The sequence below is a fragment of the Myodes glareolus genome, chromosome 5 (assembly GCF_982192425.1).
Source record: "Myodes glareolus chromosome 5, mMyoGla1.1, whole genome shotgun sequence".
NCBI classification, from domain to species: domain Eukaryota; kingdom Metazoa; phylum Chordata; class Mammalia; order Rodentia; family Cricetidae; genus Myodes; species Myodes glareolus.
This window is the reverse complement of record NC_142030.1, coordinates 84,322,695-84,336,035: the sequence shown is the minus strand read 5'-3', so window position 1 is coordinate 84,336,035 and position 13,341 is coordinate 84,322,695. Positions and strand designations below refer to the sequence as shown.

Here is a 13,341-nt window from a genome sequence, read left to right as displayed (position 1 = left end):
TCTTTATCACATTCTCTACTGTCAAGTCTCAAAGAATGCTGAAGAAGAAATGACAGGAAGAGCAGAAGACTCAGAAAATTTACATGGCTACCAGGAAGCAGCATTTTTCAGACACAGCAAGGAAGATGAACATATGAATTCTGCATGGTTGTGAGAGCAATCACGAGTTCTTGCATGGAAGGTGGAAGTGATGGGCATAGGATCCCACCCCTAACAGCTGCTGGCAAAGGAAGAATAAGTTCTCTTTATGAGCATACCCAAGATGAATCAGCCACGCTCCAGTGTAACACCACACGTGCAAGAAAATAGAAACAGCAGAAAGTGTTCTTAGTGTGTTAGAAGAAGAAGGAAGTAGAGGAGGAAGAGTAGAAGTAGGAGGAGGAGGAAGAAGAAAAAGAAACATCATAAATTGTATATCATGGATTGTTTTAGAAAACAAAAGGGGCTGGAGAGGTGGTTCAGCAGCTAAGAACACTGGTTGCTCTTCCAGAGGTCTTAAATTCAATTCTCAGCAACCACATGCAATGGGATCTGATGCCCTCTTCTGGCCTGCAGACATGCATGCAGATACAGCACTAATACACATAAAATAATAATTAAATATTGAGAAGAAAAGAGGACACAAGTTAGGTGAGTAGTAGAAGGAACACATATCAGAGAAGAGTTGGGGATAAGTGAATATGCTAAAACATTTTATGAAATTTAAAAGACCTATAAAAAGGAAATTCTCAAAAAATTAAAATTTTAAAAAAGGTCCTATGTAAGCAAAAGTAATTAACAAATTTGGGTCTCATTGTGTTAAAATAAAGTTACTAAAATTTACTACTAGAAACTTATAAGATGAGTCATGTCATACAAGAAAATCTTAACAAATTTAATAAAGGATCATATTCTAGACATGTAAAGGGTTATAAAATAAATTATAAAACAAAACTTGCAATTAAAATGAAATATTCTTATGTAATTGTTATTTTTAGTTCACTAGGAAGATAAAGTATATATATACACTTCTAATCTGATATGTTTAGATTATAAAATCTCACTCTCCTGATATTTAGAGAGAAACAAGTCAAATTAAGCTTGTTTATTGTTGTTATGGATGCAAAATGTTCCAAACATGCTGAAAATCCACATGCCATATTCTTACAGAGGGAATCATGCACGTGTCAAAGTACTTATTTAAGAAATACATTATAAATTTATATTCAATGACTTATCTTTAAATTTCATAAGTGGCTCAAAAGTTGTCAAGATTTTAAAATGGTACAAACAGCTAAATTATTATGCATCTATGTAGAGTTGTCTCCCAACAATAAAATCAGTTACTATACAAGCCATAACATAGAAAAATAACACAGATATTCTACTGAAAATTTATGAAATTGTTTGAAAACATGATAAAAAATATTTTGATATGAAGTGATAGAAACACAATACAACAGTAACAAAAAGAAAAGTTATTGCCTATGTTGGTGGAGTTGAAGACAAAGGAAACATGAGAAATTCCTGACTAGATTAAAACTAATTCTAGCTTGATGGGGTGGTATTCATATAAGCACAATCATTTGTCAATTTCACTTACCTGAACTCTAAACATATTTGAACTATTCCTGAATAGAATGATTTTTCACTGATGAGTCCTGTGAAAGTGGACATAAAACTGCCAGTTGTTTTAAGATCTTTTTTTTGAGTTTTTTTTTTGGAGAAAAAAAAAGCTAAAGCAATTTAGCCAAATGGGATATTTTCAAAATGAAAAGATGCAGAAATGTGAAAAACCAGAAAGTTAATAATAGATCAGCACAATTAACAAAGACCCTAGAAAAATTTGTAAAATTAAACTATGACCAAAACCAGCATGGAGGAAAGGCTATTAAATAAGAACTCAGTACAAATTTTAATATTAATCATATAAAATTTTAAATTACAGATGATAAAATTTCTTAAAGATTAAATACATAATGGACAGTATCAAAATATAATGCTAATGAATTTATTCTTCAGCTAAATCGTACAATAGGAGGCAGTTGTCAAACATTCAAAATAAGATTAAACTTTTAAGTATACATTGCATTTATAAATAAGAAGTCTCAATATGTTCATATAATTAATTATTTCAGAATTGTTATGAAAATTCAAGATAATGCCATTCAAATCTAACCAAGGTTATTTAAAAGAAGTTGAGAATCTATATTAAATTAAAGAATAATGCAACTCAGACTGATTTTTAGAATTCTTAATATTGCAGCAAAGTAATTACAAGTGCATTGACTTAAAAATGCATTTGAAAATTGTTGACTGCAAATTGATTTAGAATTATATTTTTAAAACCAAAATGATAATGAAAGGAATTCAAATCCACATTATTATGATTATTATTTTACAGACATTCATTTTAAAAATAATGTATGACACCACACAGTCACTTACAAGAACATAGCACATGAAGTAACTATCAGTACAAATATATTAGCCCAGAGATAGGAGAAAACATGAAAACTAGACAATATATAATACCTCAGAATTTTTCAACATCACAAAGGATTCAGAGACAATTATCATTACTTAAAAATGGCATGTTACTACTTGAATATATGAACTATGTGTGTGGCTATTATCATATTTGTTTAATTTTAAGCTATATTTTGTAATTGTTTTAACTAAATAACAAAGTAATTTCAAAGTTAAGAGTACTATAAATTCAACAAAAGTTTACGGAGTATTTGGTTTTAATGTATGTAGTTGTGTTTGCTTTGATATATACTTATCAGGAATCCTTAGTATTCACTTACACACACTTGAAAAGAAACATTTTGACACAGTTAATATAGATGGCATAGGGAGTCAAGAGCAATATGTGATCTCAGAGCCAATTACTTACTGACACGAATGCATCTGGGTTGAGGAGACCAGCCATTCTCTGTACATGTAACCGTGTCTTGGCCATTAGGAAGACTGTAGCCATGGTAACACTGGACTTTTACAGACTCGTCCTGTCTGTAGGATCTTTCCCGTTGTATAAATTTCCCATTCTCTACTGGATTGGTGTAACATATCTCTAAGGACCATAAATTTAGCATAAATGTTAAATTAAAACAAACAACACTCATTTATTTTTTAAAATTAAAGTTTATCTTTACAATCAGTAAATAAACATGTGTGGCATTCAAAAATAAAACCAAAACCAAATGTATCAAAAAGTAACATTTATCTTAGTTTTTATGAATGAAATCTGAAAGCAAAAAAGGTTTTCTCATACTCTCTATTTTTTATGTCCAATCCGTGAAGATCTGCTAATGAAGAACAGGAACTAGTCTTTATGCTCACAGACTCCTCTGTTTCTTGTTTTTGTTGTGAGAGACTTAACTGTAATTATGTAGGTGTTGTCTTTCTAGTCTCTGATAGAGTTAAACATGATTTTTAATACAGACAATTTTAATAATTGACTTACTGCGGCATGAAGGTGCAGGCTCCCACCCTTGTACAGTGCAGCGAATGTAGTCCCCGGTACTCCCTGAAGGACTCCTAAATCCGCTGTTGCAGTAGTAAAAAACTGATGTTCCTGTCGGTACTGGGAAGTAGGACCGGTGTGCATATGTACCAGATAGATATCCATTTTTGATTTGTGGAAAACCACAAGGTGGAACTTGCAATAAAAACAAAAAGACAGAAAAACACTCATATCAGAGATAAACCACTTGAACAGTGAATTAGTTTCTATTAATTACAATAACTGCAAGTCTAGAGAGTGTTCGGAGAAGGAGAGGAATAGGACCCAGACTGCTGAGGAATGTGAGGAGGTCTTTCCTCAGGATTTCAGGTTATGCCTGACATGTCACCAGAGAAGTGGGTCAGGAATATTTGTTAATATCCAGTGTAATAACTGCCTATTTATAATTTTTATGAGATCTGAAATCTAATGTGAATATGGATACAGATAGGCCAAACCTGAACAGAATGGAAGACGCACGACCGAAATAAACTGTCTTGACTTAAGTGACACTGTGCTGCCTGTGTGTTTTGAAGCCATTGAAATCCTTCAAAGCAACCATCTCCAGCGTAGGTTGCATAATTTCCCTCTTCTCATGTGAGTTGGACTCAGAATGTAAAGAACTACCATGTCCAACACAACTGTGAGTAAATCATAGATGGGTTCTGGACCCCCACTGTCTCTTTAAACAGTAAATCTCGAAAAAGTTAGGTTTCATCAAGCAATCTATGCAAAGAATTATCTGTAAGAAACTGAGGCCTCTTGCCAAAGCCTTGTGAGTGTGACTTGTTGGACATAGGACATATAGTCCAACCAAAGCTCCTGATGACTGAAAGCCATGACAGTCTCTGAGAGTACCACAGTAATACAGAACTAGTAGCCAATCGTCTTCAAATATGACCCATATAATGGGAAGCCAAAAAATCTTGTTATGAAGCAAATATTTTTGATTGATATTGCTACAGTGCAAATAAATACCTAAAATTAAATCTTATATGTCATTCTTTCCCAACAATTTAAAAAGTCTTTGAACATGATTCTTAATTTGAAAAATGTACATATGCATATATACATAAATTTGATTAGCAGTGAATTATGAACTTAATTTTTCTAAAATTTGTTTTTAATATTACCTAAAATCTTAAATATTAATATTACTTAAAACTTAAATGTTACTTAAAAGAAAAACCAGGGCCACTGCCTACAGATCTTCTTTTCTCTCTGTTCCCTAATTACAAACCTACTACTCTCATTCCCAGCTAGAAGGAGGACACCTGTAGCAACCTTTCCGCCCCTGCTTCCATTCCATGTAGATCCCACAGAGTTCCTCTTCTAATTTCCCTCCTCTTACTCATTGCTTTGTCCCTGTCTCCTCCCCAAGAGGCACACCCTTCTGACCCATGTGTTCCTGCCAGGGCAAAAAGTAGACTTGAAGGCAGACCCAAGCCTATCCTGTTCCTGAGATTCAATCCTCTAGTCTTTTCCCCAGCTCTCTAGAAGGAGAAATGCTACTATCTCCCTTTCTTCTCTGACCCCATCAATCCCCACTAGATCACTATGCTCTTCTCTCCCTAATTTTCCTTCCCAAAACTCATCCCAGGGAGACCAGTAAGCTAACTGAAGACCTTCACCATTCCTCCTTATCTACAAACCAACTCTTCAGTGTCCTCTGCATTGAGACAGAGCATCAGCTGCAGCCTTTCTTCCCCTCTGCCCACATCTCCTGTGGCTCTCACAGACTATCCACTTCTAACCTCCTTCTCCCTACTTATTGCTTATTCTCAGCCCCCATTCCAGTTGGTCCCCTCTGCTATACCACAGGCCTTGCTTGCCAGACAACCAGGAAGGCTGCCTAAAGACTTCATCTTTTCTCTCTTTCCCCACAGATCCAATCGCCCAGTCTCAAGTACAACTCTGTAGCAGAACACCTGTGGCAGATTTCTATATTATCCCTCTGCTCCATCTCCTGTAGATCCCACAGATCTTCCTCTTCTCTCCTCCTTTCCACGCACTTTGCTTTGTCCCAGCCCCCAATCCCAGAAGACATCCCCCTGCTAAGCCAAGTTCCCTGTGAACATACCAGCTGAGCAGGCCAGGGTAATCAGCAGAACACAGCAATCACAAAACTCCAAAACTCCTTTGAGTAAACAGAAACCAAGAAACAAACCACCCATGCAGCAAAGACAAATACAGAAATCAGAACCTAACTTATAATCATCCTAAAACCAGATGCATAGATGCAAGCATAGAAATACAATCAATAGGCAGGGCAATAAGTCTCCACTAGAGTGGGGTTTTCTTATCATGTGAGGCCTTGAATATTCCAACATAGCTGAAACACAAGAAACTGAGCTTAAAATCACCTGTATAAAGATAATAGAGGTCCTTAAGGAAGAAATCAAAAATCCCTCAAATAAATCCAGGGAAACACAAACAATTGGAGGAAATGACTACATACCTTAAGGGATCCAAGAAAACACAAACAGTGGAAGGAAAAAAACAAAACTGCTCAGGAACTGAAAATGGAAATAGAATTAAAAAAAGAAAACACAAATGAAGGGAATCCTGGAAATGAAAAATTTAGGAATTTGAAAAGGAACTGTGGAGGAAAGCTTCACTACCAGAATATAAGAGAAGTAAAGGAGACTTTCAGGTGTTGAAGATAGGAAAGAAGAAATGGAAACATCAGTCAAAGAAAATGTTACATCTAAAAAAACTTCTAACACAAAACATGCAAGAAATCTGAGACATTGTAAAAAGACGAAATCTAAAAATAACAGAAGAAGGAGAAAAATCTCACCTCAAAGGCCCAGAAAATATTTTCATCGAAATCAAAGAAGAAAAAGTTTCTTACCAAAAGACAAGGTGCCTATAAATGTACAAGAAGCACACAGAACACCAAATAGACTGGACCAGAAAAGAAAGTCCTCTTGCCTCATTATAATCAAAACACTAAATATACAGAACAAATAAAGAATAAAAAAAAGTTGCAAGGGAAAAAGACCAAGGAATATATAAAGGTAGATCTATTAGAAATACCCCTAACACCCTGCCTTCTCAATAGAAACTCTAAATATCTGAATGGCTTTCATATATGTGCAGCAGTCTCTAAGAAACCACAGGCACCAGTTCAGATTACTATTGCCAACAATATTTTCAATCACCACAGATGGAGAAACTAAGATATTCCATGATAAAAATAAATTGAAACATTATCTACCAAGGAAACCAGACCTACAGAAGGTGCTAAAAGAAGAACTCCAACCCATGACGTTAGCTATACTCATGAAAACAGAGGAAATTAATAATCTCACACCAGCAAAGCCAAAAGAAGAAAGCGCGCGCGCGCGCACACACACACACACACACACCCCTACACTCAAAGAGAAAGAGACCATTAACAACAATGACAACAAAATAAGAAAAATTAACAGTCATTGGTAATTGATACTTTCAATATCCATGGACTCAATCCCCTCTCCTCAAAAGCCACAGATGAAGAAAATAGACTCAAAATCAGGATCCATTCTTTTGCTTCTTGCTAAAAACACACATCAATATCAATGGTCATAACTAGGAGAAATATATTCCAAACAATTGTTCCTAAGAGACAAGCTGGTGTAGCCATTTTAATATCCTACCAACATAGATTTCAAACCAAAATAAATCAAAAGGAATGGAGAAGTACACTACATAGACATCAAAGGAAAAATTTCCCAAGATGACATTTCAATTCTTGATATTTATGTCCCAAACACAAGCACGCTCACTTTTGTAAAAGGAGAACTACTACAGCTGAAATCACATAATGACTGTCACACAGAGAAAATAGAGGGCTTCCATACCCCATTTTCACCAAAGGACAGGTCATGCAGACAAAACCTGAACAGAGAATAACGGACATAGCAGGCATTATAAATCAAATGTATCTTACATACTTCCATAATATTTCACCCAGAGGGTAACTTCTTCTCAACTACTCATGGAACTTTCTCCAAAATTGGCCACATACTCAGAACCAAAGCAAGACCCAATATATACAAGCAAACGGAAATAACTATATGCACTCTATGATGGATTGAAGCTGAATATAAACACAGCAGAAACAACAGAAAGCTTATAGACTCATGGAAACAGAACAACTCTGCATTGAATGGTTACTGGTTCAAGACAGAAATAAAGAAAATAAAAACTTCCTAGAATTCCATAAAAATGAATACACAGCATCCCTAAGTTTATGGGATACAATGACAGCAATGCAAAGGAAGAGTATATAACAGTAAGTGCCTAGAAAAAAATTGAGAGATTTCATACTAGCAACTTAACAGCACACCTGAAAGCTATAGAATGAAAAGAAATAAGAACACTCAAGAGGATTAAACAGCAAAAATAAAATAATCAAACTGAGGGTTAAATCCAATAAAATGAAAACAAAGAGGACATAACAAAGAATCAATAAAAAAAGGAGTTGGTTCTCTGAAAAAATCAATCAGATGGGGAAACCTTTCTCCAAACTAACTAAAAGTCACACAGAGAATATCCAAATTAACAAAAATCAGAAATGAAAAGGGGATAATAACAATAGACATCAAGAAAATCCATAGAATCATATAGACACATTAAAAAATCTGAACTCTACAAAATTGAAAAATCTCAAAGAAATGGTAATTTTCTCAATAGGTACCTTTTTACCAAAGTTAAATCAAATAAAATAAACAGTTTAAATAGGTTTGTAACACAATTTTTGTGAAATAAAGAAAGGAAGGAAGGAAGGAAAGATGAACAGAAGGAGGGAAGAAAGAACATATCTAGTGGAATCTGCTATACTTGTAGACCTTATTCAGTCATCATCAGAGAACCTTGATCTGTCAACAAATGGGAACAGATGCAGAGACTCACAGCCAAATATTAGATGGAGAGTCTAAATTTGAGTTCTCCACCAAACCTTCCCCACTGAGCCCAGGGACTAACACAGGTGGAAAGAGTATAAGACCCAGAAGGGATGAAGGACACGAGGAGACCAAGGCCTTCTCTGTCGTATAAGCAAGGCTTATATGAGCTCACAGACACTGAATTAGTGGCACAGGGCCTAGGCAGGTCTACAACAGGTCCTTTGTGTATATATTATAGCTATAAGCTTTGAATTTTTTTATGGGAGTCCTGACTGCAACAACAAATGAGTCTTTTACTCTTGTGCATGCTCTTGGAACTCTTTTTTTTCCTTTGGGGCTGCGATTTCCAACTTTGACATGATAGTTTTTGCTTCATCTCAACTGTAATTTAATATGTTCGGGTGTTATCTCTTGGAAGCCATTTCTTTTCTAATGAGAGACAGAAAGGGAGTGGATCTGGTGGTGAGGGGAGTTAGAAAAGAATTAGGATGAGTGGAGGGAGAGGAGTTATCATCATAATATATTGTCTGAGAAACGGAAAAAAATATTTCAAAAGGAAAAATATAGTGTCATTTAAAATATTACTTACTTTTAAAAGGTTGGACACAGACAAAAAAGACAAACATTTGCTACTTATCTCCATTTTTCCATGTTAAGAAAAATAATTTCAGAATTATGGGGATTAAAGGTGTGCATAAATTTACAGCCACATCTTGGAACAGGGACCCAGCCAGTATTTGTACACATTACAACGTTTTCCCCCGTTACAGGATGAAAGCCATTATTACATGTATAGCTGATTTGATCACCAGCTCTGTGTTTAATCCTTTTAGGTGTGTAGTCACCATTTGTAATAGAAGGCATTTTGCAAGTCATTTCTGAAAGGAAACATATATAAATTATGAGGAATATTTAATTCTCAATTCTCACAAAACTTAATAATAGGAACATTAAATGGTAGATACAATTTACTTGCACTGATAAATGTAAAAATGACATAGAAATGAGCATATCTGCATATGCTTCAAATATCAGTATGACTTCCTCTCTCTCCTCCTGATGTATTTGTGCCTCTCTGATAGCAATATTTCTCTATTGAAACCATCACATATAGTGCTTCATGATTCCATAACTGGCAATAACTTCATAAACTGGCACACCTTCCTAGACCGGGATGGAGAGGGGTGGGCCTTGGACTTCCCACAGGGCAGGACACCCTAACTTCTCTTAGGATTGGAGAGGGGGGGGAGAGGGAGTGTGGGTAGTGTGAGAAAAATAGGAGGGGGGAGGAGATGGAAATTTTTTTGATGATATGAATGCATTTAATGATACTGAGCACAACAATATAAAATGGTCTGGGTGTGGTAGCTCACACCTGGGAGTTGAGGTAGGAAGACAAGCAGGTTACAGTGACTGTCAGGTCAACCAAGGTTACATATCCAGATCTTGTCTCAAAAGGCTGGAAAATGATACATTTTGTGTCATGTGTACGTTATTATGATTATAAACTGAAGTGAAAGTGTTGCCATAATTATACAGATTACAAATAATATCAGACTAACTTCTCATGAAGACAGGAGATGGAAATTTTTAATAAATAAATAAATTTAAAAAACAACCCACAGACTTAAACTTTTAACATTTGACTTGTAATTGTGTTTGAGAAGTGTTTTAAAGGAAAATTAAATGTAGAGTCTCTCCTCACTCTCTCACTCCCCCTTCTCTCTTTCTCTCTTTCAAAAATAAAAGCAAGCTTAGGAAGTGCAGAAGCACACTTGGGGAACCACACATATTTCTCAGCTTAAAAACAAATGAATGCCAAGGAAGAGATTTTAGTCAAGTGACTAAGTGGTCAAGAGAAACATAAAAGCCTTAGTTTTCAATGCAGTAGTCCTGTCACACTAAATAACATGTAAGAGACTTAAATTCTCTGTATCCTGCACTTAATTCATTTAAGGCTGGGATGATTTTTTTGAAAAGCTCTTCTTAAGTGTAAGACAAAGACTTAATATAAAATAACACTTTATGGGTTGTATTTTGATACTTTAGTGGATAAATGATTTATTTAGGAGGACACCTGGAATTAAATTCATGGAAGAGGTTTAATGCTAGGGTACTACTGCAAATACTACTTCTCTGATAAGAAATCACAAACACCATAAAAATAAATGATTGGGTTCAAAGCCATCAGATAAACATTGATCTGTGTGACTAACTGTTGTGGAATATTTCTTTACACTGTCTGAAGACGTGTTACTGTGATTGGATTAATAGAGAGATGAATGGCAGGAAGAGATTAGGTGGGACTTCTTGGGACAGAGAGGAGTTTGGCAAGATATAGTAAACCTTTGGATTCCAAAACCTTTGTAAAATTCTGTTCTGGAAGAACAGATTCTGCTCTATTCAGCAGAAAAAAAAAAAAACAACCTGCGACATTTTGAAATTTGTTTGCAAATAAATGAAACTAGTAAAAAAAAATCAGGAGTGAGTTAATCCAGTTACATAAAGATGAGCACAGTATGTACTCACTCACAAGTGGATATTATATATAAAACAACAGACAACAGTCATATAGTTCATGACCCCAGAGAAGCTAGGTAACAAGTAGAACCCTAAGAGAAACATATATAGATACCCTTGGGAAAGGGAAATAAACAACATCTGAAGTAAATTAGGAGCATCAGGGTGAGAAAGAAAGGGAGGGTGGAAGGGGAGGAGGAGGGGAGAGGAGAACTTGAGGGAACAGCGGTGTGGGAGGTCCTTCTGCCTATGTGTTGCTTTTATTGATTAATGAATAAAGAGACTGTTTTGACCTATAGCAAGTTAAAACTTTGCTTGGTAGGGAAAACAAAACTGTATGCACGGAGAAAGAAGGTAGAGTCAAGGAGAATCCATGTATGCTGGATGCAACTTTATCCAGTAAGCCACAGCCACATGGCAATACACAGATTAATGGAGATGGTCTAGTTTAGGAAGTAAGACCTAACCAATAAGAAGTTAAAACTAATAGAACAAGCAATGATTTAATTAATATAATTTTTGTGTGGTTATTTCAGGTCTGGGCACCCAGGAAAGAACAAGCAGACTCCTACAACCAAACAGAATAATAAAGATGGGGGAAGGACAAAGTAGGAGAGCAAGGAAAGGGATATCTTAATTGAGGGAGGCAATATGGAGCTAGCAAGAAACCTGGCATTAAAGAAATTACCAGGAATTCACAAGGATGACCCCCAGCTAAGACCCTAAGCAATGGTGGAGAGAGTTCCTGAACTGGTATTGCCCTGTAGTCAGATTGATGATGATATTAAATGTTGTCATAGAACCTTCACCCAGCAACTGATGAAAAAAGATATAAAGATCCACATCAGGGCACTGGGCTGATCTCCCGTAGTTCAGTTGAAGAGAGGAAGGAGCAAAAATATGAACAAAAGGGCCAAGTCCAAGATGGGGATATCCATGAGACAGTCAACCTGAGACATAATGGGAGCCCACCAATCTTACCTCACAGTGGGGGAACCAGCATAGGATCAAACGATGCCCTTTGAATGTAAATGACAGATGTATGGGGAAGACTGTGGGTCACTGCTTATTGTATGATGGGGAGGCCCTTGGTCCTTCCTCACAGCATGTGCTAGACTTTGGTGACTTCCTATGGGAAGCTTTACCCTCTTTGAGTAGTGGAATGGGAGTAAGGGGAAAACTAGAGGGTGTGGAAGAGAGGAAGTACAGGGAACTGTGATTGGCATGTGAAATGAGAAAAGATTTTTTTTAAATAATGAATACATAAGTAAATAAATAATATTTCTGTAGGAATTCTTAAAAATGGTCCACCAGAATCAACTTTATTGCCTCCTTGGAAAGTAAGAATAATTCAACCCATATATATTAATAATGTACTGCATTACATCAATGGATGAATGGTAAGTTAAGAGATCATTTCAATAGAAGCAGGGAAAGCATATGAGAAACCTTGATGCATCTACAATGTTAAAAATGATTGAATAGTTAAGAATATAAAAGAGATTACAGTAGAATCATCAAATGCCATAAAAGTTTCTCATACTTTTTAAAGTAGATTTTGAGGGGAAGCTATATGGGGTGTGAATTTGGAGGAATAGAAGGAGAGAAAATTATAATAAAGATATATTGTGTGAAAAACTATTTTAAATTAAGAAAAATGGCTATGTGATCAGCAATAAAAATGCATTCATTCTCTCTAAACATTTTTGCCACAGTATCAGAACTTGAATTATTGTAATAATGAATAAGATAAAATATACAATTATTGAATTAAAAGTAAATCATTCTTACTTGAGCACTATATATTTTTATACATGGTAAAAGTTAAATATTTAACCAAAACATGAAAATTGAAAACAAAACTGGTTAGGTAGTTCCTTCATTGTCAGTATACAAAACTGTCAATATTCATTGTCCTTATATGAAAATCAGATCTTTTCATAGACCAATATTTTCTGTGAATTAGCAAAGCAACCTCATTATCATTAACATCAAAAACTCAATTTAGCAATGAATTACCAACTGAAGTGCAAGAATTTAACAATAACTATTATTTAACTTGTGGAAGAATGATGAAAGACAAAAATAGAAAAATCTTGTATGTTAAATTTTTAGAAGAATCAATATCAGTATTAATATTAAAATGTACATCTTCCCCATGCCAATTAGCATACTCCATGAAACTCCATTGAAATACCAATAAAATCTTTATACAAATGGATGGGAGATTCAAAACTTCAATAGAAGTTCCATAAAATGTTAGACAACTAGAACTTAAACAAAAAATCCAGGAGATATCATAATACCTTATTTCAATATACACCAGAAACCCCTCAGTAGCCAGAGCACTGTGACACTTGGATGAACAATAAAGTGAATGAGAAAAGACATTTGATAAATTGATCTATGTGTCTATAGTTAATTGATCTTAATAGAGGAAAA

At 35.1% G+C, this 13,341-nt stretch overlaps 1 protein-coding gene across 6 annotated transcripts in view; it reads right to left on the bottom strand.

Annotated features, from left to right (window-relative positions):
* LOC125398368 (complement factor H-related protein 2-like) overlaps window positions 1-13,341 on the bottom strand; it is a 73,530-nt gene that overhangs the window by 39,329 nt on the left and 20,860 nt on the right. For 3 of the 6 annotated variants that reach the window (XM_087906457.1, XM_087906453.1, XM_087906456.1), the window contains exons 2-4: window positions 9,084-9,257; window positions 3,449-3,643; window positions 2,879-3,055 (exon numbers count right to left, since the gene is read on the bottom strand). The exons of 1 other annotated variant lie outside the window; for it this stretch is intronic. In XM_087906457.1, the coding sequence (XP_087762583.1) occupies window positions 2,879-3,055; window positions 3,449-3,643; window positions 9,084-9,257 (546 nt within the window). The remainder of the gene's footprint in view (window positions 1-2,878; window positions 3,056-3,448; window positions 3,644-9,083; window positions 9,258-13,341) is intronic. 2 more of the 6 variants (XM_087906454.1, XM_087906455.1) reach the window with 2 other exon arrangements.